Here is a 26778-nt window from a genome sequence, read left to right as displayed (position 1 = left end):
CCAAAAAGTGGAAGCGACCCAAATGTCCATCAACTGCTGAACAGATAAAATATGTGGTGCATATATATAATAGAACAGTACTCAGCAGTAAAAAGGCATGAAATACTGATACATGCCTCAATATAGACGAACCTCAAAATTTTAATGCTAAGTGAAAGAGGCCAGACGCAAAAGAGCACATATTCTATGACCCCATTTATGAGAATTGCCCCAAATAGGCAAATCTATAGAGACTGAAAATAGATTGGTGGCTGCCTAAGGCTGAGGAGGAAAAAGGGGGGGAATGTAAATGGACAGAAGGGTCTTCCAGGTATGATGAAAATGTTCTAACGCTGGATTACGGTGAGGGTTGTAGAACTCATAACAATCATTGAATTGTATGATGACTATGAGTCAATTTTATGGTATGTAAACCTCAATAAAGTCATTTTTGAGTATTTTCCTAAAATAAACAAACAATAGAATGGCAACCAAAAAGGTGTTTTAAAACAGTCAGCAAACTATATGAAAGGAGAAGAAACAACAGAAAGGGCAGGTCTGGAGGCTAGACTTCTCTGAGTACACCTCACATGCACTTCAAAATTTTCCCTTTGGAACAATATAGATGGTCTATATAACATAAAATAAAATGGAAAGGGGAAAAGCAATCCCTAAAAATTTGGAGGCAAATAAAAACCAATGAACCTAATTGTGTACTGAATTAATAGCTTCACAACACAGAAATTTTTTTCAAATGATTTTAAAATATAATTATGTGTACATTCTTAGGAGATATACACAAAGGACAATGAAAACTATAAAGAAATCACAAACTTCTTAGGGTGCCTGGGTGGCTCAGTTGGCTAACCATCCGACTCTTGATTTCAGCTCAGGTCATGATCAAGCCCCACATGGGGCTCTGCGCTGACAGGGCTGAGCCTGCTCGGGATTTTCTCTCTCCCTCCCTCCATCTCTGCTCCTGCCCCACTCACACTTTCTCTGTCTCTCAAAATAAATAAATAAACTTTTGAAAAATTACAAACTTCTCAGTAATCATATTGTTAATAATAACACTAAGATTGCTGTTTTGGTTCAAATACATGTAATATGTCTATGTGATTGTACACAAATCTACGTGTATGTAGGTATATGGAAAAGGGAGTAAGTAATATGTTACTGTTGTTAGGATCAAGATTTTCAGCATGAGTAAAAAAGATATAAAGTCAAAGAAGTTAAAATAAAACTATAATTTGGGGGTGCCTGGATGGCTCAGTCAGAAGAGCATGTGATTCTTGATCTCAGGGTCATAAGTTCAAGCCCCACACTGAGTATAGAGATTACTAAAAATAAATAAACTTTTTTTTTTTAATTTTTTTTTTCAACGTTTATTTATTTTTGGGACAGAGAGAGACAGAGCATGAACGGGGGAGGGGCAGAGAGAGAGGGAGACACAGAATCGGAAACAGGCTCCAGGCTCCGAGCCATCAGCCCAGAGCCCGACGCGGGGCTCGAACTCACGGACCGCGAGATCGTGACCTGGCTGAAGTCGGACGCTTAACCGACTGCGCCACCCAGGCACCCCTAAATAAACTTTTTAAAATAACTCTGTAATTTTAAGTTTGAATGAGAGATAGCAGTATAAATTCATGGTTTTTTAAAATAAGGAAAATATACTTATTAGCTAGCTCTGTCCACAGAAAAACTGACCAACCCAGTAGCATTCAGATTGTGGTCAATAAAGAATGAGAGTTTCTTGAAGAAATTGCTAATTTCAGGCCTTGGGCAGGAAATACACAGAGTCTGGAACATCTCATCACAAGAAATAAAGGAGATTATCAAAAAGGACTATGGAGATGATGCCAAAAGACTCAGAGTCCACTTTAGGAAGCTCTCATTGGCCAAAGATGGAGTGGAGTATTAGGAAGAATGATAGCTGTATTTTATTGGAACACATTTAAAAACCCAGGAGTCATAAGTGATACTAAGAAAAAAAATGAAAAAACTTTCATTTTCTTATCTTTGGAGAATCTTAGGGAACCAATTAATTATGCTGAAAACTGGTAAACAGAGGGAGATCTTTGTATCTGCCCTTTCCTAGAGGAGATATCTCTTAGGGTAATAGCTGAGGTGAAGTTCTTCTTTATAGAAGTAATCCAGCTAAATAATCAAAAAGGAATGAAGGAATTTGAGCAGCACCATTTTGCAACTTTTAAAAAGTAGGCTCCAGCATGGAGCCCAGTGAGGGGCTTGAACTCACGACTCTAAGATCAAGACCTGAGCTGAGATCAAGAGTCAGCTACTTACCCAACTCAGCCCCTGCAGGCACCCCTGTAACTTCTAATGAAACAGTGGAACTAGCAACAATGATGAGTGATTGCTAAAACTATTAGGTGAAGATGTAATAGGGACTGGATGATCAGGCTGATAATAGCTGAACCCACATGTTCAGCAGCAGACGTATACTACTCAACATCACCATCCTTGCCCTCCACATCCTCCCTAGAGGTATCTGAACGTGATTGAGCCTCAGGTCTAGATCTAAACCACCAGTTGATAAGCAATACAACAGAGGGATGGAAGATGTCACAGAGATGCTATCAACATCTTTATAAACCTTAAAGGACAAAAGACCAGATTTCCTCAATGGATTGTTGGGGGGAGGGAAAATTTAATGCAATATGTAGACTTTGTTGGGATTCTGATTCATAGAAATCAACTTTTTTTTTTTTAATGAAGTAACTGGAGAAATCTGAACACTAATCAGATACTTGATGATTTTAAGAAATTATTGAGTTTTACAGTATTATACTAGTTTGCTTAAATTAAGAGTCTTTAGGGGCACTTGGGGGACCTAGTCAGTTAAGTGTCCAACTTTGGCTCAGGTCATGATCTTGCATGTTCGTGGGTTTAAGCCTTGTGACAGGCTCTATGCTGACAATTTGGAGCCTGGAGCTGCTTTGGATTCTGTGTCTTCCTCTCTCTCTGCTCCTCCCTCGCTCATTCATTCATTCATTCATTCACTCATTCTCTCTCTCTCTCTCTCTCAAATGAATAAACATTAAAGAAATTTTTTTAATTAAGAAATCTTTATCTTTCAGAGATATATGCTGAACTACGTACAGAAGAAATTACATGAAGTTTGGGATTTCTTTCAAGATAACCTACTGGGGTTTGAGGAGTGGATTAGGATATAGATGAAATAATACTGGCCATGAGTTAAGAACTGTCGTGATAGGTGATAGGTATATGGTAGTTCTTCACACGGTTTTCTCTACTTTTATCAATATTTGAAGGTTTTCATAAGAAATTTTTAAAGAAAGGGGCGTCTGAGTGGCTCAGTTGGGCTAAGCATCCAACTTTGGCCTAGGTCATGATCTCACGGTTCTCCTGAGTTCAAGCCCTACATCGGGCTCTGTGTTGACAGCTCAGAGCCTGGAGCCTGCTTCAGATTCTGTTGTCTCCCTCTCTATGCCCTTCCTCTGCTCATGCTCTGTCTCTCTCTCTCTCATAAAAAAAAATTTTTTTTTTAATTTTTAAAGAAAGAGAAAGTACACATTTTCCTGATGGAGCTGTTCAGGAAAACAATGGTTCCGTTATCTCCATCTCTTCTGTCCCAGCAAAGTTTTGATTAACCAATTCAGTTTTTATTCCTTGGCCTATGAGTCTCCCTTTTAAAAAGAGACTGAATTACAGTCAAGATAAATAGAGACATAGTGTAGACAGAGTCCTCTTATCTCACATCTATGAGACCGACACTGGGACTCACGGTGGGGACAAGTTTGTGGCAAAAATACAAACGGCCAAAACAGTTTCTCTAAAAACAGCAACAACAACAACAACAACACTCCTCTGTTCTTAAGGGCTCTAAGGGGATACCTCTACTGCTCCATGAAAGCTCAGCAAAGTTCTTACACCCACCCTGCTAAGGCACACCTGCCAAGTTCATGTTCCTGGTTATCCCTATATCCAAAGCATGCTTAAAGACACCCTGTGATGGCACAAAAATACATGTTACTTCCACACTTTCCAGATTGCCAGCACTGGCTCCAAACCAGAGCCACAAGAAATAAGCCCCAAACTCAATTTTCTCAGGTAATGAGGAATGCTGGGACATCTGCTGTTCTGCTTCTAACCAGCAGGTGGCACTAATGCCCCAACTAGGACATCACAGTCACTTGGGTCCCTGGAGTCCATTCCTTGAGTTATTTATATTAGCCTTCTTTTCTTACCTGCTCAAAAAATGCTCCCTCTAATCTATCAGCTTCATATACAGGGACTGTGTATGGGGGAGCTGTCTGAGAAACAGCTTTGTTTGGCTGGGCTAAAATGATTCAAGATGGTCTTTTTATAAAAATAAGGCTGTATTTTTCCAACAGCAATCCAGACTTGAAAAGGATTTGCCTTCTTAGGAATGGAGCAGCAACAAGGCTGTGTGACCATGTGAACACTACCAAGATGCCACTGCTCTTGAGTATGATGGAAGCAACAAGCTTGTGCTTACCAGCCCATATACAAACCCAGCTGCTAAGGTGCTTGCTGTGGACTGAATGTTAGTGCCCCCTCAAAATTCGTGTTGAAGCCCTTACCTGCAACGTGATATATTTGGAGGTGGGGGCCTTTGAGAGGTAATTAGCTTCAGATGAGGTAATGAAAGCAGAGCCCCCACGCTGGGGGCATTCATGGGATGAATTCATCCCATGAATGCCCTTACAAAAGGATGAAGAGACATGAGATCTCTTTCTCTGTACCCATGCACCAAGGAAAGATCATGTGAGGAGATAGCCAGGAATAGGGCCCCCACCAAGAACCTGACCATGCTGACACTCTGATCTCAGACTTCCAGCCTCCAGAACCATGAGAACAAGGTGTTTGTTGTGTAAGCCACCTAATCTATGGTACAGGCACACCTTGTTTCATTGTGCTTCACTTTACTGCACTTCACAGAAACTGCATTTTCTACAAATTGAAAGTTTGTGGCAACCCTGCATCAGTAAGTCTATCTGTGTCATTTTTCCAACAGCATTTGCTCACCTGTGTCTGTGTCACACTTTGGTAATTCTCCCAATATTTCAAAAGTTTCATTATTATTGTATCTGTTATGGTGATCTGTGATCAGTGATTATGGCTCACTGAAAACTCAGATGATAGCATTTTCTAGCAATAAGCTATTTAAAAAAAATTTTTTTTTTAATGTTTATTTATTTTTGAGACAGACAGAGCATGAATGGGGGAGGGTCAGAGAGAGAGGGAGACACAGAATCTGAAACAGGCTCTAGGCTCTGAGCAGTCAGCACAGAGCCCAACGCGGGGCTCGAACTCACGGACCGCGAGATCATGACCTGAGCCGAAGTCAGACGCTTAACTGACTGAGCCACCCAGGCGCCCCAACAATAAGCTATTTTTTAATTAAGGTCTGTACACTTTTTAAAAATACAATGCTATTGCACACTTACAGACTACAGTATAAACATAACTTTTTATATGCACGGGGAAACCAAAAAGTTCATCTGACTTGCTTTATTGTGGTGGTCTGGATCCAAATCTGCAATCTCTAAGGTCACCTGTATTTCATTACAAAACCCCAAACTGACTAAGGCAGTGCTATAATTAACCAGGCTTGTTTTAAGATCATTAGAGATGAGGAAAAGTCTACACCAAAGCAGGATTACAACCCTTCACCCCACCCTTCTAAAAGCATCAAACGGTCCATACTGTGAGTCCCCATAGAGTCAGTTTTGACCCAACTGAGCAGACTTCTAACAACCGGCCAACACACAAACCAGTGAAAAATCCCATTTCAGCATGCAATGATCAGGAAGTTCTGGGTTTAGGCCGCAATAGCTCTGTCCCCGGGCTACTTCTACTCTCACCCTTGTTCACGGCCACACACAGAGAAGAAAGGCTTGGCGCTAACCATGGAAGGCTGCACATCTTCTAGTTCCTTCTAGGCAACATCCAAGCCAAGCAACAATGACCCCAAACTTCACAGGCCCTACCTGGAAGTGCAAAATAATGGTCCAGATCAGGCCCAGGGTCAGCTTGGGGTTGCCATCCGTGATGTCATCGTTGCGAATATTCACTAGTTTCACCTGGAAAACAAACAGAGGCTGATCTCAGAGCTCTGGGACTTTTGGTTTTGATTTCATTTTTGCAGATTTTCATCCTTATATCCAACTAAACTGATTGTGTGTGGTGTATGTACGCAAGTACAGCTCTATGAGTCTGAACGTCTGTATTGATGCATAATTACCACCGCAGTCAGAATAATAGAACACTTCTGTCACCCTGACAAGGTGATTTCATGCTGCTCCTCTGTGGTCACACCCTGACTTCACCTCTAATTCCTGCCAACCACTGATCCGTTCCCCATCTTACTTGTTCTAAAATGTCGTATGAATAGAATCAGACAGTATTTAAGTTTTTGATACTGGGTTTTTGGGGTTTTTTTTCACTCAGCATAGTGCCCTGGAGATCTCCATCCTTGTTGTTACTTGTATCACTAGTTTGCTCCTTTTTACTGCTTAGTAGTATTCCATCGTATCAACAGACTATGCTGTGTTTACCCATTCATCCACTGAAGAACATTCGGGTTGTTTCCAGTTTGGGACAGTGATGAATAAAGCTCCTAGATTCATAAGCATATGCTTTCATTTCTACAGGGTAAATTCCCAGGCGTGGGACTGCTGGGTCATATGGTATATGTTTAGCTTTAGACAAAACTGCCAAACTCTCTTCCCCCATGATTGTACCATTTTGCATTCCTATCAGCAAGGCAACCTTATAAGCACATGGTATTGTGAGTTGCTTTTTTATTAAGTCATCACAGCGCTGATTTTTTTCTTTCTTTTTTCCCATGGGAGGGAATAGCAAGCCCCTCTCCCTTACTCTTTGGCCTGTTCTCACCTCCATTTTCCCTCCTCTGCTGAAGATATCCACACCTGCCCATGCCTCCACTAGCATCTGTTTTTACCTGTAAAATCTCATTCTAATAACACAATGTGCATAGAGACACAGGCCCTATCCGCTGCTAGGGTGACCAAGTGTCCCACATGCTGGAAACTGAGAGATTTTCCGGGATGTGGGACTTTCAGTGTTGAAACTGTGAGAGCACCAGGAAAAGCAGCCCAGCCCCTGCAAGCCTTTTCTGTCAGACCCTCATGGAGTTCCCGTTCAATTGTGACAAACTGCCCTTGAGCTGGCCTCTCTTTATCTCTTCAGTTGAACTGAAACCTATGTGTCTCTAAAGAACTCTGGTGACCTCACTTCTCCCCCTACACCAACAGTGACCTGGTACCACAGGTGAAATCCTTGTGTCCCTCCAAAATTCATGTTAAATTCTAACACTCATTGTGATGGTATTTGGAGGTGGTCCCTTGGGAGGTGATTAAGTCACGAGGGTGAAACCCACATGAATGGGAATGGCACCCTTATAAAAGAGAACCCAGAGAGCTCCCCTGCCCCTCCACCATGTGAGGACACAGCCAGAAGACTGTGGTCTAAGAACCAGAAAACAGGACCTCGCAGACACTGAATCTGCTGGTACCTTACTCTTGAACTTCCCAGTCTCCAGAACTGTGAAAAATATAGTTCTGTTGTTTATAAGCCACCTACATGATAGTATTTTTGTTACAGCAGCCTGAACCAACTAAGACACCTGTATCTCCATTCCTCTTCTGTATACTGCAGGTAGGAGAGGCTACTCTTCTAGGTCGAGAACACAGTTTTCTAATCACCAATCACTGACCCACAGTTGGGAGGATGTGGTATTAGCCATGTCCACATTCCTCAGCCCCACTCCCATCAGCTTGCCCCTTCCATTCTGAAGTCTACTTTGCAAACAACCTTCCAATCTCTACTAACCCTTGATGACTTTAGCACCTAAATCCTAAAAGTGGTGATCTTATTAGCACTCATCTCAATGACCCAAATATCACCCCATCTGCACAATTCATGTACGTTCTCCATTCTGAGGACTTACGCTTTTCCTCTACTTCGGACAGCTACACAACTACAACTTAGACCTCCCCATTACCAAGAGCTGTTCTAGAGTTCTCCCTGCCCTTCTCTGAGTCCGCTGTTCTTATCTGCACATACTTTAGTCTGATCATAGTAACCAAATCTACCGTTGGTCCTTATTTAGACTTGTAGCTAATCGATTCTTCTCATTCTCCCTTGCCTATTAAGAACCCCCAGGGTCCTTCCAGCTCTACACACAGACATTTCTAATGCTGCTTTCTCCAGTACCCTAAACACTGCCTCTAATTCTCCCACCACTTTTCATTTGTCAATTTATTTCAACAAATATTTAGTAAGTGTCGATTAAGGACCATTCATTATGCCAGGTGATGAAGAGAAAACTGTGGAGGAAGATCCCGTTTCTGGTCCTCACGGGGCCTGCAGTACGTGAGAGCAAACAGAGAAATAATAAAGTAGTAGATGTTATATTGAAAGTAAACTGCTCTGGGAGCACAGAGAAAGAATTTCCCAAGTTAATGAGAAATACTGATAAGAGTGATGAAAATGAACTAACTCTAAAAATATGCATACCATTCAACGTCCATCTTGGCCTGAGTGATTGCCTGGCACCCACAGCTAGACCGATCTCTTCCACTCAACTGGCTCCAAGCAGACAAACTCTCTGACCCCCTCTTCCATCTTCCTTCCTGCCACCCCACCCCTGCATCTTCATCCCTCCTCCTTCCTTTTCCCTGTATCTCAAAGAAAGCGGCATTTTCCTTTTCTTTTTCAAAGATAACCACACCAGCTGTGCTCAGGATCTCACCCTCAATCCCTGAATTTGTTTCCATCCGTTAGAAAGCAGGGGTGGGGCAGGGGGAGGGGCAGTGTGTAGAAACAGCACGGACAGTGGCAGGAACACTGAACTCCATGGCAGGAGGCCTGGGTGGAAGTCCCAGCTCTGCCCTAGCCTGTGCGCTCTGGGGCAGGTCATTTCACCCCGCCAGATCTCACCTTCCTTATCTAGGAAATGAAGACGCTGGGCTAGAACCTCTCTGTGGCATCTCCCAGGGCTGATATTTTGTCACTGTCAGCACTCCTCCTCACTCTCATCCCTGTCTGCCTCTCTTCACTGGCTTCTCCTCCTATGTGTAAAAACACGTGGAAAACTTTTTTCCCTTCTTATATCCAGGCCCACTAAACTGCTCTAACCCGCTAACTCCAAGAGCTCTTCTGCTCTATTCAGACTGTTCTCAAGTCACCAATGCTTGTCGGCCTCAGACCTCATGTGGCACCAACACAATGGCCAATCCTGACCAGCCCCTCATCTACTCTTCAGGATCATGTAGCATTCTGGTTTCTCCTCTTCCTGGATCAGGTACTTTTTTCCATCTTCTTTGACAATTTATTTTCCATCTTCCTTTTGACCCCCACCTTAGGTAAGTCCATAAGTTTCCATCTTTAGCATCTTGCTCTTCTCTGTTGACACTCTCCCATTCAGGAAGGCCTTAGATTCTATGCAAGGACCACCAAATGATTTGACCAGCCATAATGAAATCGTTCACTAGCAAACAAGACTCAGACTGGGACAGATGGAGCAATTACCAAGGGCTCACTAGGGACACTGAAAACATTCCTAAGTAAGGGTCAAATGTCAACACTCCATGGCAGAATAGGGAAAGCATGGAAGTGCTTACCTGCCGCTGCTTTAGGAAGTCCAGGGCAATCTGCACATTCTGGAGCCTATGAAAACGCATCCTGCCCTTCTCCCGGGGCTGCAAACAAACAAAAAGAGATGGTAATTTTAGCTACACCAGTTTACCCATGCAGAGCCCCATCCTTTTTCATTTCAGGGACTGAAAGACCACACAGAATTCCTCGTGGTTGAAGCCAGCCAGGGGAGCATTACATAAAGCACCCCTTAGTGGCAAGGCCTGTGTGTGTTTCGCCATGCTCTCTGAGGCCTCCATGATGCTGGTTTCCCACTGTGCCTCCTGAGAACACACAGTGTGGGTAGACTACTAGTGTCGAATCAGTGCCGCAGCTCCTGTACAGGGTCTTCTGTGGCCATATACGGCAGAACCTGATTCTGGATGTGCAGTTAATGGGAACAAAGTCTCTGGCTCTGTGGCTCCTAAAATCACAGTTAAATGCTATTTTAAGGAAAGGGCGGAAAGTCCTAATTGCATACTACACAGTAATTAGAGCCAACCTTATTAAAAACCTGGCAAAAGAAGCTAGAGGTAGCCAATTTTAAACCAGGGAATGAAGAGTTATACATGCTCAATAAACAAGTGAAAAACTCAAAAACGAGAGACAAAAATCAGGAAGAAACCTATTTTCCAGGCAGATGGGTGTCCATTTAAAAAAGTCACCTTGGACCTCAATAAGAAATACCAACAACAATGAAAACCTTGATGAGTAGGGCCACTCAACAATGATACTCCAAAGAAAGGTATTTTCTGCTAGTCTCTCAGTCCCAGATGTCATACAAGCCACTGGAGAGAAGCTCATCTCCATCCCGTGCCCCTCGTACCCTGTCCATAGCTCAGCTACTATCCATCCAAATGTGGCTAAAATCAGTGTATCCAGTGACAGCATGCAAGGGGTGGCTATCTGTCTCTGGAACCTTTTCTCCTGCTCATTTTCCAATGTTGCTTTTATTTTACTAAAATTGGGACTGAAACATCACTCTTACTAGATTATATATACCCAACTCATTTGTAAATGTCAAAGTGGTACTAATTAAAGGCTGATGAATAAGGTAGCTATGCGGCCAGGTGCTTGTACAGAGGAAACTTCGTCCCAGGTTGAAACACAAAAAGTAACCAAATGCGTGTAAAGATAAGGGGAGATGCCCCCAACACTTCTAAACAACACTCCCAAATGAGGATAATCTACAGAGATATTGAGGCGCCTCTGGGCCACAGGATAACTTCTTAAGTCAAAGGTTTAGGAAAATCCTCTAGCAAGAACCTCTTTCCAGTCATTTCAGCTAAACTACTTGTGAACATGGCTTTGAGGATGACAGAGCCTATCAAAGTGAAGAGTCTAAGGCAATGGGAAGGGAGATTCTAAAGAGGTGAAAAATGACTTTAAGAGGACAGGAAACAGGGATATTGCTTAATCCCTGTTTCTGGAGAAAGATTACGGGCTATAATTTAGGGCCCACAAACAGGAAATGCCCTTCTCACACACTCTTATCTTTATTCCTTGGTACTTCCCACCAAAAATAAATACCCTAAGAACATGCAAGTTAAAATCTCTGTCCTCTAGAGATATTATTGACCAAAGCAGCGTATCTCCATGCAGTGAGTGGTTTGCAAACTACAGGCTGTTTTGAAAACAAATGACATGGTGTGTGGTGAGAACCTGGAGGCTACAGAGGGTGGAGAGAGAGAGTTAGTCTCAAGTGTGGAGCCGTGAGCAATTAACTGTCATGCCTTCAACTAAACTTTCCACAGTTCTGCAATCCAGACTCAGACAACACAGCAAGGCCACCAAGAAAGCTACTGGTCTCCAGGTCACAAAGGCACTTGACACCTCCAAACACCATTATTCTTTCTGTGCCAACCACTCTCAGATAAGCAAAACAACCCCCACTCCAGGATCATCTAACAGTGGCAAGAGGCACAATTAGTTTTAACCACTTTCTTTGGGACCGAAAATTCCCAGGTGCAGAGGGAAGAAGGCGATTGGTAACTGAGGTACTTGGAGACCTCGAGAACCTCAGACTCTCTGATGGCCCTGCGGTGCTGGCTGGGATCCTGGCATCCCAGGAGGACCTACTACATCATCCTCATCTTCCTCCTCCTGCTCTTCGCTGTTTGTATGGCGCCAGGAGGGCATGCTCACGAGACGGAGGGTCTTCAGCCCTGCTGGCTCCTTTGGCCACCAACCAAGGCAAAAACATGACATAGTGACAGGAAATTCACAACACAAAAATGAGAAGGAAATGAATGCAACATTTTTTTTAAAAAGTGAAAATAAATATGAAAATACCCTCCCACAACCCAAAACATGCAAAACCGTATCAAGACCAGATCACATGGTTATATTGAACACTTAGTCTGAAACACATCTTCAATTCTCCATGGCTGCCCATTCTCTCTTTTTGTGAATCAACTAAAGGAGAAGGAGATTCTGAGAATAATCATGAAAGAGGTATCTGGATAGTTCTCAGTGAAAAGATGATATGCTATGAATATCTCCATAAACAACTTGCATGTTTTCAAAGGTTAGGCAAAGAAATTAGATTGGAGTGTTTTCAGACGGTTTTATAAGCAACGTCACCAAAAAAGAATCACTTTCAATATAAAATCCCTACAAGTTCATCAAATATCCCAGCCAAATTGCCCAAAATGTAACTTTGTGAGTTAAAGTCCAGCAATGTGAAAGTGACATTACGATTACTTATGAGATTTATAAATGAGGGCCAGATAAGAAGTGGAATTCGCCAGTAGTGGCTGTGCTAATAAAAGCATCTGTCAATTTAAGTCCATTAAAAATTATAAAAGTAGGGGCACCTGGGTGGCTCGGTCAGTTTAAGCATCTGACTCTTGATTTTGGCTCAGGTCATGATCTCACAGTCATGAGATCGAGCCCCACATTGAGTACCCCCCCAGTGGAAGCAGAGCCTCCTTAGGGTTCTCTCTCCCTCGCTCCCTCTGCCCCTGCTCCACTCAGGCTCTCTCAGGGGGGAAAATCATAAAAGTAATTCTACTGTAAGACAAAAAAGATGCGAAACCAAAACAAAGGACCCATGGGAAGCCAAGCCCCAATCCTTGAAGAAGGTGAATAATACTTAAGGAGCAAAATCTAATGTGCTAAATTCCCTTCTTCAAAAACAGCAAATGCTGACTAAGAATTCACCAAAGGCAATGAATGCTTGAGTTACTTCAGTTCATGTCTTCCCCCAGAGATGTTTCCAGTATTTACCCCTGGACTTTTCTAAATGAAAACTATGTTGGGACACCTGGGTGTCTCAGTCAATCAAGCGTCTGACTCTTGATTTCGGCTTAGGTCATGATCTCATGGTTCATGAGACAGAGCCCCACGTCAGGCTCTGTGCTGACAGCATGGAACCTGCTTGGGATTCCCTCTCTCCCTCTCTCTGTCCACCCCACCCCCCTCAAAACAAAGAACCCACAAGTGGGGTTATTTTGATAAGCCAAGAAGCTCAGGCAGATTTGTCTTTAGATACATAGGTGTTTCCCACAAGCAATGCTTACTTAACACATTTGGGAGTAGGCAGGCATATTTAATTATCCAAGGAATTCAAATGTACTGCATCCAGGACTGTGTTCAGATAGCAACTTCAGTACTTCTCCAAACCTCTGAGATTCAGTGAATCAAAGAAGGAAGAAAGTGAGGTGAACTGGAAACAATAACTCTATATACCTAGGATTTTTTTTTAAGTTTATTAATTTACTTTGAGAGAGAAAGAGAGAGGGAGAGCACGTGTGGGCAGGGGAGGGGCAGAGAGAGGGAGAGGGGGAGGGGGAGAGAGAGAGAGAGAGAGAAACAGAGAGAGAGAGAGAGAATCCCATGCTGGTTCCCTGCTGTCAGCACAGAGCCCAACTCGGGGTTTGAACTCATGAACCGTGAGATCATGACATGAGTCAAAATCAAGAGTTGGACACTTAATCGACTGAGTCACCCAGGCACCCTTAAATACCAGGGCTTTTAATATAAACTTCATATCCTTAGCTGAATACAGAAAATAAAACAATTCACAACAGATGGGAAAATAGGAGCACCTATATAGACTAGAAAGAAAACTCTAGAAAGAAAAATATACCTTACTAAAAAGAATCTTTATTTTTTTTTTTATTTTTATTTTTTTTAAATTTTTTTTTCAACGTTTTATTTTATTTTTGGGACAGAGAGAGACAGAGCATGAACGGGGGAGGGGCAGAGAGAGAGGGAGACACAGAATCGGAAACAGGCTCCAGGCTCTGAGCCATCAGCCCAGAGCTCGACGCGGGGCTCGAACTCCCGGACCGCGAGATCGTGACCTGGCTGAAGTCGGACGCTTAACCGACTGCGCCACCCAGGCGCCCCTATTTTTTTTAAGTTTATTTATTTAATTAATTTATTTATTTATTTAGAGAGAGAGAGAGAGAGAGAAAGAGAGTGCACGCCTAAGAGCAGGGGAGGGGCAGAGAGAGAATTCCAAGCAGGTTCCACACTGTCAGCGCAAAGCCCAATGCGGGGCTCAAACTCAGGAACTTCGAGATCATGACCTGAGCCGAAATCAAGAGTTGGACACTTAACTGACTGAGCCACCCAGGCATCCCACTAAAAAAAATCTTTAAATGTGAATCTATTGTTCCTGAAATAGTGTACCAACAAGTAGATAAAGAACAAATAAGGAGAAAAAAAATGCATATGAAAGGAATAAAACCGATACCTGATTCCATCAAGAAATGAGAATATGACACATCAATTCACATTAAGATGAAACTACATCATTTTAAAACTGTAAGTATGACTTAGAAGCAAAGTCCACCAATAATGTCTTCTACTTCTTTCTCCCAAGTAACAGAGAGCAGGCAGTGGCGGCCACTGTCCTGGCATTCAACACGATGGACTGGTATGTCATTAACAGGGTCATGTTTGCGAGGTCACTCATGAGAAGAAGAGAGAAGCTCACCAGTTTGATGCCTGAGAGGACCTCCAGCAGAGAGATTAGGTTGTGGCCATCCCGCAGATCTTCATAAAGATCATTGATGTGCTTGCGGACCTGTGCATGAGAATGAAACAGATTTTTATTTGGTCTTAAAATCTCTTATTATCTACACAAGAGTTTTTGATTCTAGGTAAACACAGATTAAAGAATTTGAAATATGAAACAATAATAAAATTCAGGAATTTTCAGTTTTGGAGTACAATACATATGAAATGTAACACTTACCAGAAATGTATGTGTGTTTTTAAAATAGAAGCCAGATCCACTACATACTCTAGCCAACTCTAAACAATATTCAAGAAAGACTGGACAAGGAGATGGAGAGTCACCATCCTGAAACCTCTCAGGAATTATTATGGACCAAAATGTGATACAATGACCAATGCAGATGGAGGAGTCCAGTCAGAATCAGAAAAGCCTTCTAGAGTGCAAAGGAAACAAAAATGCTAGGTACCCAGTGTTTGACAGGATGTACCTATATTTTAACTCCTCTCTTACCAAATATTTCTAATAGTGAATTTGAGGGTTATTTTCCTTGTGAAAAAAATAATTCCAATTTTAGAACTGAAACTATGGGAAAAAAGATCTCACTTTGGAAAAATACGTGGTCCATGTCAAACACCATGCTGAATGCTGTACACATTATCTCATCTCTCTCTCACATTGATAAGGCAGGTGTTATTCCTATTTTACACGTGAGGAAATGAGGCACAGAGTGTTAAATAACTTGCCCAAGATCACAAGTGGGAAAACTGGCCTCAGGTTGGTCTTTCTGAATTTAGTCTTTGCCATTAACTACTATGCTTTATAATCAGCCATAATCTTATTTTATATTTATTTAAACCAAACAACAGCCCTATGAAGTTTATTCTTGTATCCACGAAGGGCCTGAGGAAGCTGAGACCTTGAGAAGTTAAAGTCACATAGCTGCAGGAAGCAGAAATAGGTTTTCTGGTTTGTTACAAGTCCAGTGACAACTCCATGGGGTGACACAACACAGAATCAGAAGACTAGTAGTGGCAAGCATAAGGAAGATTAATTTTCAATATAAATAATTGTCTAGACAACAATAAAAAGGGCTACTTTCAGAAGTCGTGGGTTTCTAGTCACTGAATTCTTCAAGCAGAGACTGGGATACTGGATTTCCACATCTGAGTGGAAAACTGTACTATAGTCATTTCCAATTGTAATATTCTAGCATTCCAAACAGAATGGGAGTCCGAAAAGATAAAGGCTATGGAGTGCCTGGATGATTCAGTTGGTAGAGGATGTGACTCTTGATCTGAGGGTTATGAGTTCAAGCCCCAAGTTGAGTGCAGAGATTACTTAATAAAAAAAAAAAAAAGATAAAGGCTGGAAATATCTGGGGAGACTTCCTGGAAGAGAAAGAACTGGAAGGATTAGAAAATGTTTTGATAGAAAGACAGAAGATGGAAAACCACAGAAGACAAGGTACAGAGGTGAAAACATGCAAGATGCGTGTTTGTACCTGTGTGAGTAAAGGAGTAGGAAGGTGATGGGTAGATTACCCAGTTGGAGAAAATGGTTCATGATGAATTGGGTAATAGCTTTCAAACTTCAAAGGAACATTTCTTTAATTTTTGTGTTATTCACAATGTGAATACAGGTATAACACACTTTTTGGTTTAATCTGCAATATTAACATTTTCTCCACCACTTTAAGTCTAAACAAAATAACACATCTAGCTCAGACTTGTAGCATTTGTTGATTACCATCATGTAAATACTCCCACCATGACCAATTTCCAGCCACTAATATACTATCACTAAAAGTGATGTCAGGAAGAAATGTACAAGAGCACACCATTATATACTTTTCCATCAGAGATACAGCATACATAATTAACTTCAAGAGCATAGAAAATATTAACATGTAGTAAAATAATTATGAGATGATGTGTTTTGAGTATTTATTACCATTATTTTAAATATAACATTTCATTGTAAGCTTATATAATTTAATATTTCATAATGGCTGTGCTTATCAACCAACTCACAGAATTAGTATTCAGTTCTTATGAGCCCATGTAAGCTAGCTCCAGCACACCAGTGGCTCCAAAATTTCAAGACCTCTCCATCAAGTGGGTCCAAGGTTTCATCTTGCGCAACCATGGTGCACCATGGTTGCATAAGCAGGTCATGAGGGTTGGAAAGAATGGATTTGGTAAGTTCAATTTTAAATATACTGAATTTATTTTATTTAAAGTTTATTTATTTATTTGAGGGGGAGGGTGTGGGGAGGAGCAGAAAGAGACAGAGAAAGACAATCCCAATCAGGCTGCAAGCTGCCACCACAGAGCCTGACGTGGGGCTCGATCTCACAAACTGTGAGACAGTGACCTGTGCTGAAATCAAGAGTTGGACACTTAACTGACTGGGAGCCACCCAGGAGCCCCTTAAATATGTTGAATTTAAAAGAGTAGAAAAGGAGCTACAAACGGTAATGTTCTGGAAGCAGCTGAAAATACCAGAATTCAATTTGGGTCAGCTGAGAACTTAAGTTTAGAAGTCATATGCAGAGAGGTGCTAGCTAAAGACATGGGAAATGTTGGCCTTTCTGGGTTAGGGGCAAGAAAGAAGACAGAGTGCTAAGGACTGAGCCTGCGGGAATAGCCAAAATTAGAAGGCAGGAGATGGAAAAGTAATCAACAAAGGACAGGGTGGAAAAAGGCAGTGAAAGAAGTAGGCAAAAAAACAAGAAAGGGTGATCGAGGAAGGGGTGGATTTTTGCTAGTATCAAATGCTCCAGGACAAGGATAAGGACCAAGAAAGTGTTTTTTAGTTTTCTTACAAATAACAGTGTTTTTTGTGAGAATCGTTTTCTAGAGAGTGGTAGAATAGAAATCAGATCATAAATGAATGGTGGGTTAAAAAAAATAAATAAAAAAGTGAGGGGTGCCTGGGTGACTCAGGTCATGATCTCAAGGTCATGGGATGGAGCTCCGTACTGGGCTTTGCACTAAGCATGGAGCCTCCTTGGAATTCTCTCTCTCTCTCTCTCTCTCTCTCTCTCTCTCTCTCTCTCTCTCTCTCCCTCTGCTCCTCTCCCCCACTCGCTTGCTCTCTCTCTCCCTCTCAAATAAAAAAAAAAATAGGGGCGCCTGGGTGGCGCAGTCGGTTAAGCGTCCGACTTCAGCTCAGGTCACGATCTCGCGGTCCGTGAGTTCGAGCCCCGCGTCGGGCTCTGGGCTGATGGCTCAGAGCCTGGAGCCTGCTTCCGATTCTGTGTCTCCTTCTCTCTCTGCCCCTCCCCCCTTCATGCTCTGTCTCTCTCTGTCTCAAAAATAAATAAACGTTTAAAAAAATTTTTTTAATTCAAATAAAAAAAATAAAAAGAATTAAAAGTTCAAAATGAATAAATAAATAAAGTGGGAAAATATGAAGTACTTGATGTTAAGGGTTAAAAAGAGAAATGACAATGAGGGACTTATTTTTGATAGGTAAGACCTGAGCATAAGGTATTAAAATCAAGAATGGGCACTGAATAATTATTTAAATGAATAATAATAGGAATGAGGACCAAGTGAGATCATATTATCAAAAGGACACTAAATACCACGAGTACTAAAAAGAAAACGGTGGTATTTTGAAATACAAAGTTAATTTCACATCAAGGCCTCAATATCTCCTTCTAAAAATGCCAGTTATGTTTTACACCTGCAAATAGCAAAATTCAACCACCTTACAAAAAACTTAGGTGAAATGAGTTTATTTTGTCTCTCAGTCTTTGGTTATAATGACTAACTATGAAAAACTATAAAAGATAGATATAGACAGAGATAATGGGGGAAGGGAGGGGAGCATTTTTTTCCTGAGAATTTTCAATAACAGAGAACAATAGTGTTTCTGAATCATATTGGGCACAGCTCTGCCTACAGATGGATAAAGTACTAGCTAACACTAGTGCTTCTTTGTTAGAAAATTTTCAGATACAGAGATGGGATTTGGAGGGTTCAATTCACATCCCAAGATCACACAGCTAGTAAACGGTCAGGCCAATAAAATCCAGGTCTCCAATTCTGCCCCATTCCAAAGTCTTTATCTCTTCTGCACATATCAAGTTGCCTCTAAAGTTTTCCATAAATCTCTTAAGAAAAAGTCCAATAGCAGGGCACCTGGTGGCTCAGGTGGTTAAGCGACCAACTCTTTCTTTTTTTTTTTTATTTTTTATTTTAAAATTTTCTTTTTTTTGAACGTTTATTTATTTTTGGGACAGAGAGAGACAGAGCATGAATGGGGGAGGGGCAGAGAGAGAGGGAGACACAGAATCGGAAACAGGCTCCAGGCTCTGAGCCATCAGCCCAGAGCCTGACGCGGGGCTCGAACTCATGGACCGCGAGATCGTGACCTGGCTGAAGTCGGACACTTAACCGACTGCGCCACCCAGGCGCCCCACGACCAACTCTTTCTTGATTTCAGCTCAGGTCATGATCTCACAGTTAAGAGACTGAGCCCCAGGGGCTTCTGGGTGGCTCAGGCGGTTGAGCAGCCGACTTTGGCTCAGGTCACGATCTCTCAGTCCGGGAGTTCGAGCCCCGCGTCGGGCTCTGTGCTGACTGCTCAGAGCCTGGAGCCGGCTTCCGATTGTGTCTCCCTCTCTCTCTGCCCCTTCCCCATTCATGCTCTGTCTCTCTCTGTCTCAAAAATAAATAAACGTTAAAAAAAAAAATTAAAAAAAAAAAAAAAGAGACTGAGCCCCAAATCAGGCTCTGCACTAAGTGTGGAGCCTGCTTGGGATTCTCTCTCTGCCCATCCCCCACTCTCTCCCTCTTCCTCTCAAAATAAATAAACTTTTAAAAAAAAGATAAAAGAAAAAGTCCAATAGCCAAAAAAAAAAAAAAAAAAAAGCTAACAATGCTGTATGATATATATGAAAGTTGTTAAAAATAAATCCTAAGAATTGTCATTACAAGGAAAAATTTTTTTTTCTTTTTTTGCTTTCTCTTTTTATTGTATTCATATGACATTGTGGATGCTAACTAAACTTACTGCTAATCATTTCATAATATAGGTAACTGAAACCATTGTGCTATACACATTACACTCATACAGTGATGTATGTCAACTCTGTCTCAATAAGACTGGAAAAGGAAAAGGAAAAGGAAAAGGAAAAGGAAAAGGAAAAGGAAAAGGAAAAGGAAAAGTCCAGTGGACCAAGCATCAGATGTTTTAGAGGCAGTCAAAGCCAAGACTGATCAGGAATCATCAATATGTATTTTTTTCTCCAACTAATACTCATGCTATTCTGTCAACAAAAAGATGAGTGAATAACTTCAGCTACTCAGGTTTTTGCCTGTTTGCATTCCCTGTGAAAATCACTGTCAACATTAGCGAATGTCTCCAAAGAATATATACAAATGGCTAACAAAGTGATGAAAAGATACTCAAAATCATTAGCCATAAGGAAAATGTAAATCAAAACTACAGTAAGATACCAGTCCACACCCAAGAGGATGATTATAATAAAAAAGATGGATTATAACTGTTGATGAGGATATAGAGAAACGGACCCTCACACATTGCTGGTGGGAATATAAAATGGTGCAGTCGCTTTGGTAAACAGTCTGACAGTTCCTCAAAAAGCTAAACACAAGTTACCATATGACCCAGTGATTCTACTCCCAGGTGAATATCCAAGAGAACTGAAAATATCTGTCCAGGAAAAAAAAAAAAAATGAATGCATGTTCACAGCATTCATTGTTCATAACAGCCAGTGGAAATAATCCAAATGTCTATCAATTGATAAATTGGTAAACAAAATGTTGCACATCCATACAGTGGAGTATTATCTGGCAATTAAATACTGATACATGCTATAATGTGGATGAACTCTGAAAACATTATGCTAAGTGAAAGAAGCCAGTTACAAAAAGCAAAGGACCACATATTGTATGATTCCATTTATAAAAGATATCTAGAATAGGCAAATCTAAAGAGTCAGAAAGTAGATTAGTGGTTGTCTGGGGCTGGGGGATGGTACAGAGGGACTGGGGTGATGACTGAAGAGTACAGGGTTTCTTTTGGGGATGATGAAAGGGTTCTAGAATGGATTGTGGTGATTGTTGCACAACTCTGAATATGCTATAAGTCACTGAATTGTATACTTTAAACATGGGTAAATTGTAGGCTACGTGAATTAAATCTCAAAATAGCTATTTTTAAAAATTAAGGAATGACTATGTTTTGAGGGATCAAGTCCACTGAGGCCAGTCCTCCTCAATTCCTGTGCATCAATAAGCTAAGGAAAGCTCTGCTCTCCCAGTTCTTTACAGATTAACTTGAAGTTATGGGTGTTATGGGTCAGTCAGTAGAGCATGAGATGCATGATCTTGGTTCAGGGTCATGATTTCAAGCCCCGTGTTGGGTGTGGAGCCAAAAAAAAAAAAAAAAAAAGAAGATTAATTTGAAGTTACAGAAAAAGAAACAGCTTCCCCAAATTTCTGAGTAGCTTTAGCAAAGGGAACAAACTGCACTTGGGTACTTGGAATCAGAATCTGGCCCAAAGGGATTTTAACACTCCCAGCTGGCAGATGAGAAAAGTGTTGCCTGGTCAAGCTAGGTACCCTGTATAAGATCACTGATATGGTAAGTGTCCATCACTGTCTCCCAACTCCAAGTTCAGTGCTCTTTCCCTTCACAAGGCTTCCATGATGCTTGAAGGGTAGAAAGGACATATTAAGAGGACCTCTTCCTTTCCCAAAGAGAACCAAGGATTGTCATGTGGTATTCTTTGACACCTGCAGAAACCCTGATCAAAAAAACCTTTCCTCTAAGACTTAAAAGAAACACAAGCAGCTCAATTTCCTTGACCCAAACTATGTTGAAGAATGATAAACAGGTCAGAGAAGAAAGTTTTTTTTTTTTTTTTTTAATTTTTTTTTTCAACGTTTATTTATTTTTGGGATAGAGAGAGACAGAGCATGAACCGGGGAGGGGCAGAGAGAGAGAGGGAGACACAGAATCGGAAACAGGCTCCAGGCTCTGAGCCATCAGCCCAGAGCCTGACGCGGGGCTCGAACTCACGGACCACGAGATCGTGACCTGGCTGAAGTCGGATGCTTAACCGACTGCGCCACCCAGGCGCCCCGAGAAGAAAGTTTTAAAGAGAAGAATATGTTATTTATTCTCATCTACACTTATAAAAGGTACAGGGTATGTAAAAGTGAACCTAGTAACTTTTTTTTTAATGTTTTTATTTTCTTTTTGAGAGAGACAGTGAGACACAGAGTGAGCGGGGGAGGGCCAGAGAGAGCGAGACACAGAATCCAAAGCAGGCTCCAGGCTCTGAGCAAGCTGTCAGCACAGAGCCCAACACGGAGCTTGAACCCATGAACCGTGAGATCATGACCTGAACCAAAGTCAGATGCTCAACCGACTGAGCCACCCAGGCGCCCCTGAATTCATAGATTTCTTTCTTTTTTTTTTTTTTTTAAACATTTATTCCATTTTGAGAGACAGTGAGAGACACAGCACAAGTAGGGGAGGGACAGAGAGCAAGGGAGACAGAATTTGAAGTAGGCTCTGGGCTCTGAGCTCTCAGCACAGAGCCTGATGTGGGGCTCGAACACACGAACCGGGAGCTTGTGACCTGAGCTGAAGTTGGATGCTTAACCAACCGAGCCACCCAGGTGCCCCTGAACTCAGATTTCTAAACTGTAAGGGGAATTCCATATTGATTCCATGGCCAAATTTATCCTTGAGGAAAAGCCTAAAAGCTAATGCTAAAAAACAGATTATAATTGTCCCAGACTTTTTACCTGTGAAAGACCCGTGCTCATTTAAAACTTTGGATATTTGGGGGTGCCTGGCTGGCTTGGCCAGTAGAGCATGCAACTCTTCATCTCGAGGTCATGAGTTCGAGCCCTACGTTGGGTGAGGAGTCTACTTGAAAAAAAAATTTTTTTTAAATAACAAAACTCTAGATTTTTCCTTTTGATGGTTCTAGTATATGCTCAGAACTCTTGGGTTTGTAGGCTTGCATTCTAAATTAGGTTACTTATATATTAAGATGCTAACAGCCTTAGCAAATCTCTTTTAAGATTGGACCAACAGTGTTCTCAACTAAGAAAGAAGAATTAATTTGCTTATTCCACAACAAACTGTTTCCCACAGAGATAGCTGGGGATCCAAGGGATCCTAGGTCAACTAAATCCAGAACTTAGGAGGCTTGGTTGCTTTGATCTTATATCCATCTACTTGCCAATGGCCACGTTAATCTGGGTGTACTTGGGGAGCACAGCAAGGGATGCCTGAACTACAAAAAGCAAATCTCGATCTGTAATTCTCAGACCAAAGTTCAAAGGATGCCAGCATGGAGCAGTGATTCTGATTAGCAGTGACTCCCTCTGAAATATCCCTAGATGAGAAATGCCCTTGGCTGGGTGTCTGAGAAGAGATGAAAAATAGCCGGGGACTGAAGTAAAGTTCTGGCCAGCTTCCAATTTCTAACAATGCTCCACTGTATTCATCTGGTTTCTCCCTCCCTGGGCCTCCTGTCATCACACAGCACTGAGGCAGAGGTCCAACCAGCAACAGCAGCGAGCCAGTGCATTTGTATTCAAAGTACAAAGTTTAAGGGACAAGCCTGAGTCAGGATAAATTCAGTTCTTCTGATTGTTAGAGATGAGGCATGAAAAAATAAATTGGGGGCATATTTAGTAGAAAGAACAAGTAATTTTCATCATGAGACTTGCGAGTGATCCCTAGCTCCATCCTTCCACCAGCTGTATGATCTTGGGAAAGTCACTTTATCATTCTGACTCTCACTTTCCTTAGTTGTGAGCATCGAGAGGATTAAAAACCTTTACTTCCGGGGCGCCTGGGTGGCGCAGTCGGTTAAGCGTCCGACTTCAGCCAGGTCACGATCTCGCGGTCCGTGAGTTCGAGCCCCGCGTCAGGCTCTGGGCTGATGGCTCGGAGCCTGGAGCCTGTTTTGGATTCTGTGTCTCCCTCTCTCTCTGCCCCTCCCCCATTCATGCTCTGTCTCTCTGTCCCAAAAATAAATAAAAAACGTTGAAAAAAAAATTAAAAAAAAAAAAAAAAAACCTTTACTTCCTTCAGTTATTATAAGAATCAAGCCAGATAAGAATGTGCTTTATAAGCTATAAAGCACTATTAGAATATTATTTACTCAGGGCAACAAATACTGGGTACTTCTCACATCTGTGGTGCAGTACATAGTAGACAAAGTAGTACAATACAAACCCTAGCCCTCAGTGAGTGCACCGACGGAGGAGACCAATGAGTGAGCACACGAGGCATCACTTCAAAGTGGTATGGAACAGAGAGTGGCAATTAATTTAGTCTAAGGACTGGAGGTCAGATTCTCAGGAAGGTGATATTGGAGCTGGGCCTTAAAGGGTAAGTGGGTGATGGCCAGGCAGAGAACACTGGGATGTGCATTCCCGGGAGAGAGAAATGAATAAGCAAAGAGGTGTGAAAGCACACAGTGTTTAGGGAGCACTGAGTTGTGTCATGTGACCAAGCACAGGCCACACAGGCGAGAATGCCTGCAAATGAAGCTGGGCAGCTTGGAACCAGCTTGGGAAGGGTTCTGCATCATGATAGAGTTCTGTGTCACCAAACTGAGGGCAAATGGTACACACTGAAGGAATTAGAGGGGAATAGCAATTTTCTCTCCATGTGTCTCTTCCTTTCTTCTTTCTTCTGACACTAACAAAATAAGACATAAGATCTGCCTTCAAGTTACAATCAAACAGAAAATATGGAATGTATATAAATACTGTAACAGAAGTATGTAAGGAATACAGTGAGGGCACAAAGAAAATGGTAGTCAATTCCATATGGGAGACTCCGGAAAATATTTATTGAGGAGGTGTTAAATTGGTATTATGCAAGTAAAACAGAGCTGGAGAAGGCTCCACGCAGAGAAAGCAGCATGAGCAAAGATACAGAGTCATAAAATAGCATGGCACATGGTTCAGCAAGAGCCTGAGGTAGGAGGGAAATTCAACACTCTGAGGCTGGAAACGTAGGCAGAAGCCGGGGCCATTACTGATGTTAACAGCACAAGTTCTAGACTTTAGGCTGCCTGAATTCTAAAATTTCAGTTCTGTCTCTTTCTAGTGGTGTGACCTTGAACAAGTTAACCTCCCTAAACCTCATTCTCCTCATTGATAAAATGGGAAAATTATAGAGTCTACAGCAATCGTCAGTGAGGATTAAATGAGATAATGCATGTAAGGGACTTAGTACAGAATGTCCGCTTTACAGGAAGCACTCGGTAAACTATTTTCCTTAACATTGTTACTACAGAAAACAATATTGGGAACTATTACAGTGGTCAAGGCAAGCTGAAGAGGCCCTAGACTAGAACAGAAGTCATGGAGATAGAGAGGAAAAGTCAGATGCAAGCATTTTCTGAGTTGGAAGTGAGTGACTGGAGCTGGTGACAAGGGGATGATTGGCAGGCTGAAAATAGTACGATTCTAGGTTCCTAATTTGGACAGCTAGGTACGTGAGTGAAAATATTTAGCAATTTGGGATGTGTTGAATATAAGATATGTCTGAGTGACATCCAGATGAACGTGTCTAGTACACGGTCTTTGGCTTAGGAAAGAATACAGGAAATGGCTCTATTATTATGTCCTTTTTTTTTGAGAGAGAGAGAGTGCGTGTGCACACATAAGTGGCAGAGAAAGAATGCTGAGCAGGCTCTGCACTATTAACATAGAGCCACATGTGGGGCTTAATCTCAGAGAGAACCAAGAGATCATGACTTGAGCTGAAATCAAGAGTCAGACGCTTAACAGACTGAGCCACCCAGGTGCCCCTCATTATGTCCTTATCCATACTTTATAGTTTGAAAACTGCCCTCAACTGCAATTCCCATTAAACAAGTGGCCCTAAGGAGGTATGTTTAATTTATGTAACCATCTCCCTAGCTACAGATTACTGAGCTATAGATGGACACCTGACCCATGGAGGAAAAAGAAACCCCAGCCGATCAGATTTTCTATTGTCTTCAGAATCCTGCAGCCACAAGGGTTTATATCACCATTTGAGAGACAACCACCACAGCTTACACACAAGCAATGGGAGAAATGCAGAGACACAGGAGGCATACAGAAAGAAATAAAAGTGAAAGAACACAAGGCCTCATAAAAAGAGAGTAGCTGCCTGATAATGTTTAGTTTTTCGTAAAGCCTAGCTGCCTCCAGACACCAGATTCTATGAGATCACCTTGTATTCTTTTTCTTCCTGTGCTTTCTTGCATTCCGCGCCACCAGTGATCCCTGTGACTAACACAAGAGACTGCCAAAGACGAGTACAGAGAACAAAACTAGAAAATGGGTAAGGTTAGGACCCTAGGGACCAGCAACATGGAGAAGTCAGAAAGAAAGGCCAGAGAAGCATGAAAAAGGCTTTCATAGAGGAAAGAGGTAATTCAGGAAAAAGCAGTGTAGGAGAAACCAACATAAAAGAGGGTTTTAAGAAATAATAAATTAGTCAACAGTATCAGATGCTGTAGAGAAATCAAATAAGAGAAAGACAAAACCAGGCTACTGGATACAGCAATTAAGAGGTCACTGGTGACCTTTCCCGAGCAGTAATCAATATAACTCAAAATTTTCTGAATTATTTGAGTAATTATTATACAATATTCAAAACTTTTGTTTTCAAATATTGACTGCCATATTAGTCACACTGCTTAGCCTGAGGTGTGTGTGTGTTTTTTTTAATGTTTTTATTTATTTTGAGAGCGAGAGTGTGAGCAGGGGAGGGACAGAGAGAAGCGGTGACAGAGGATCTGAAGCGGGCTCTACAATGACAGCAGCAAGCCCGATGTGGGGCTCGAACTCACAAACTATGAGATCATGACCTGAGCTGAAGTCAGACACTCAACCAAGTGAGCCATCCAGGCGCTCCCTGAGGTGGGCTTTTAACAGGCCTCTGCTTGGGGTGCCTGGGTGGCTCAGTCGGTTAATCGTCCAACTTCAGCTCAGGTCACAATCTCGCGGTCCGTGAGTTCGAGCCCCGCGTCGGGCTCTGGGCTGATGGCTCAGAGCCTGGAGCCTGCTTCCAATTCGGTGTCTCCCTCTCTCTCTGCCCCTCCCCCGTTCATGCTCTCTCTCTGTCTCAAAAATAAACGTTAAAAAAAAAAAATTAT

The 26778-nt window shown here is 41.9% G+C and overlaps 1 protein-coding gene across 28 annotated transcripts in view; it reads right to left on the bottom strand.

Annotated features, from left to right (window-relative positions):
* The window catches only part of MACF1 (microtubule actin crosslinking factor 1), a 338401-nt gene that overhangs the window by 179758 nt on the left and 131865 nt on the right, over positions 1–26778 (bottom strand). For 19 of the 28 annotated variants that reach the window (XM_086716531.1, XM_086716529.1, XM_086716541.1 and 16 more), the window contains exons 3-6: positions 14591–14680; positions 11725–11820; positions 9633–9710; positions 5976–6068 (exon numbers count right to left, since the gene is read on the bottom strand). In XM_086716531.1, coding sequence (XP_086572657.1) covers positions 5976–6068; positions 9633–9710; positions 11725–11820; positions 14591–14680 — 357 coding nt within the window. The remainder of the gene's footprint in view (positions 1–5975; positions 6069–9632; positions 9711–11724; positions 11821–14590; positions 14681–26778) is intronic. The other 9 variants (XM_086716538.1, XM_086716539.1, XM_086716558.1 and 6 more) reach the window with 1 other exon arrangement.

Source organism: Puma concolor, chromosome C1 (genome assembly GCF_028749965.1).
Source record: "Puma concolor isolate L17-30 chromosome C1, mPumCon1.1.hap2, whole genome shotgun sequence".
NCBI lineage: Eukaryota > Metazoa > Chordata > Mammalia > Carnivora > Felidae > Puma > Puma concolor.
This window is presented reverse-complemented; position numbering and strand designations above follow the sequence as displayed.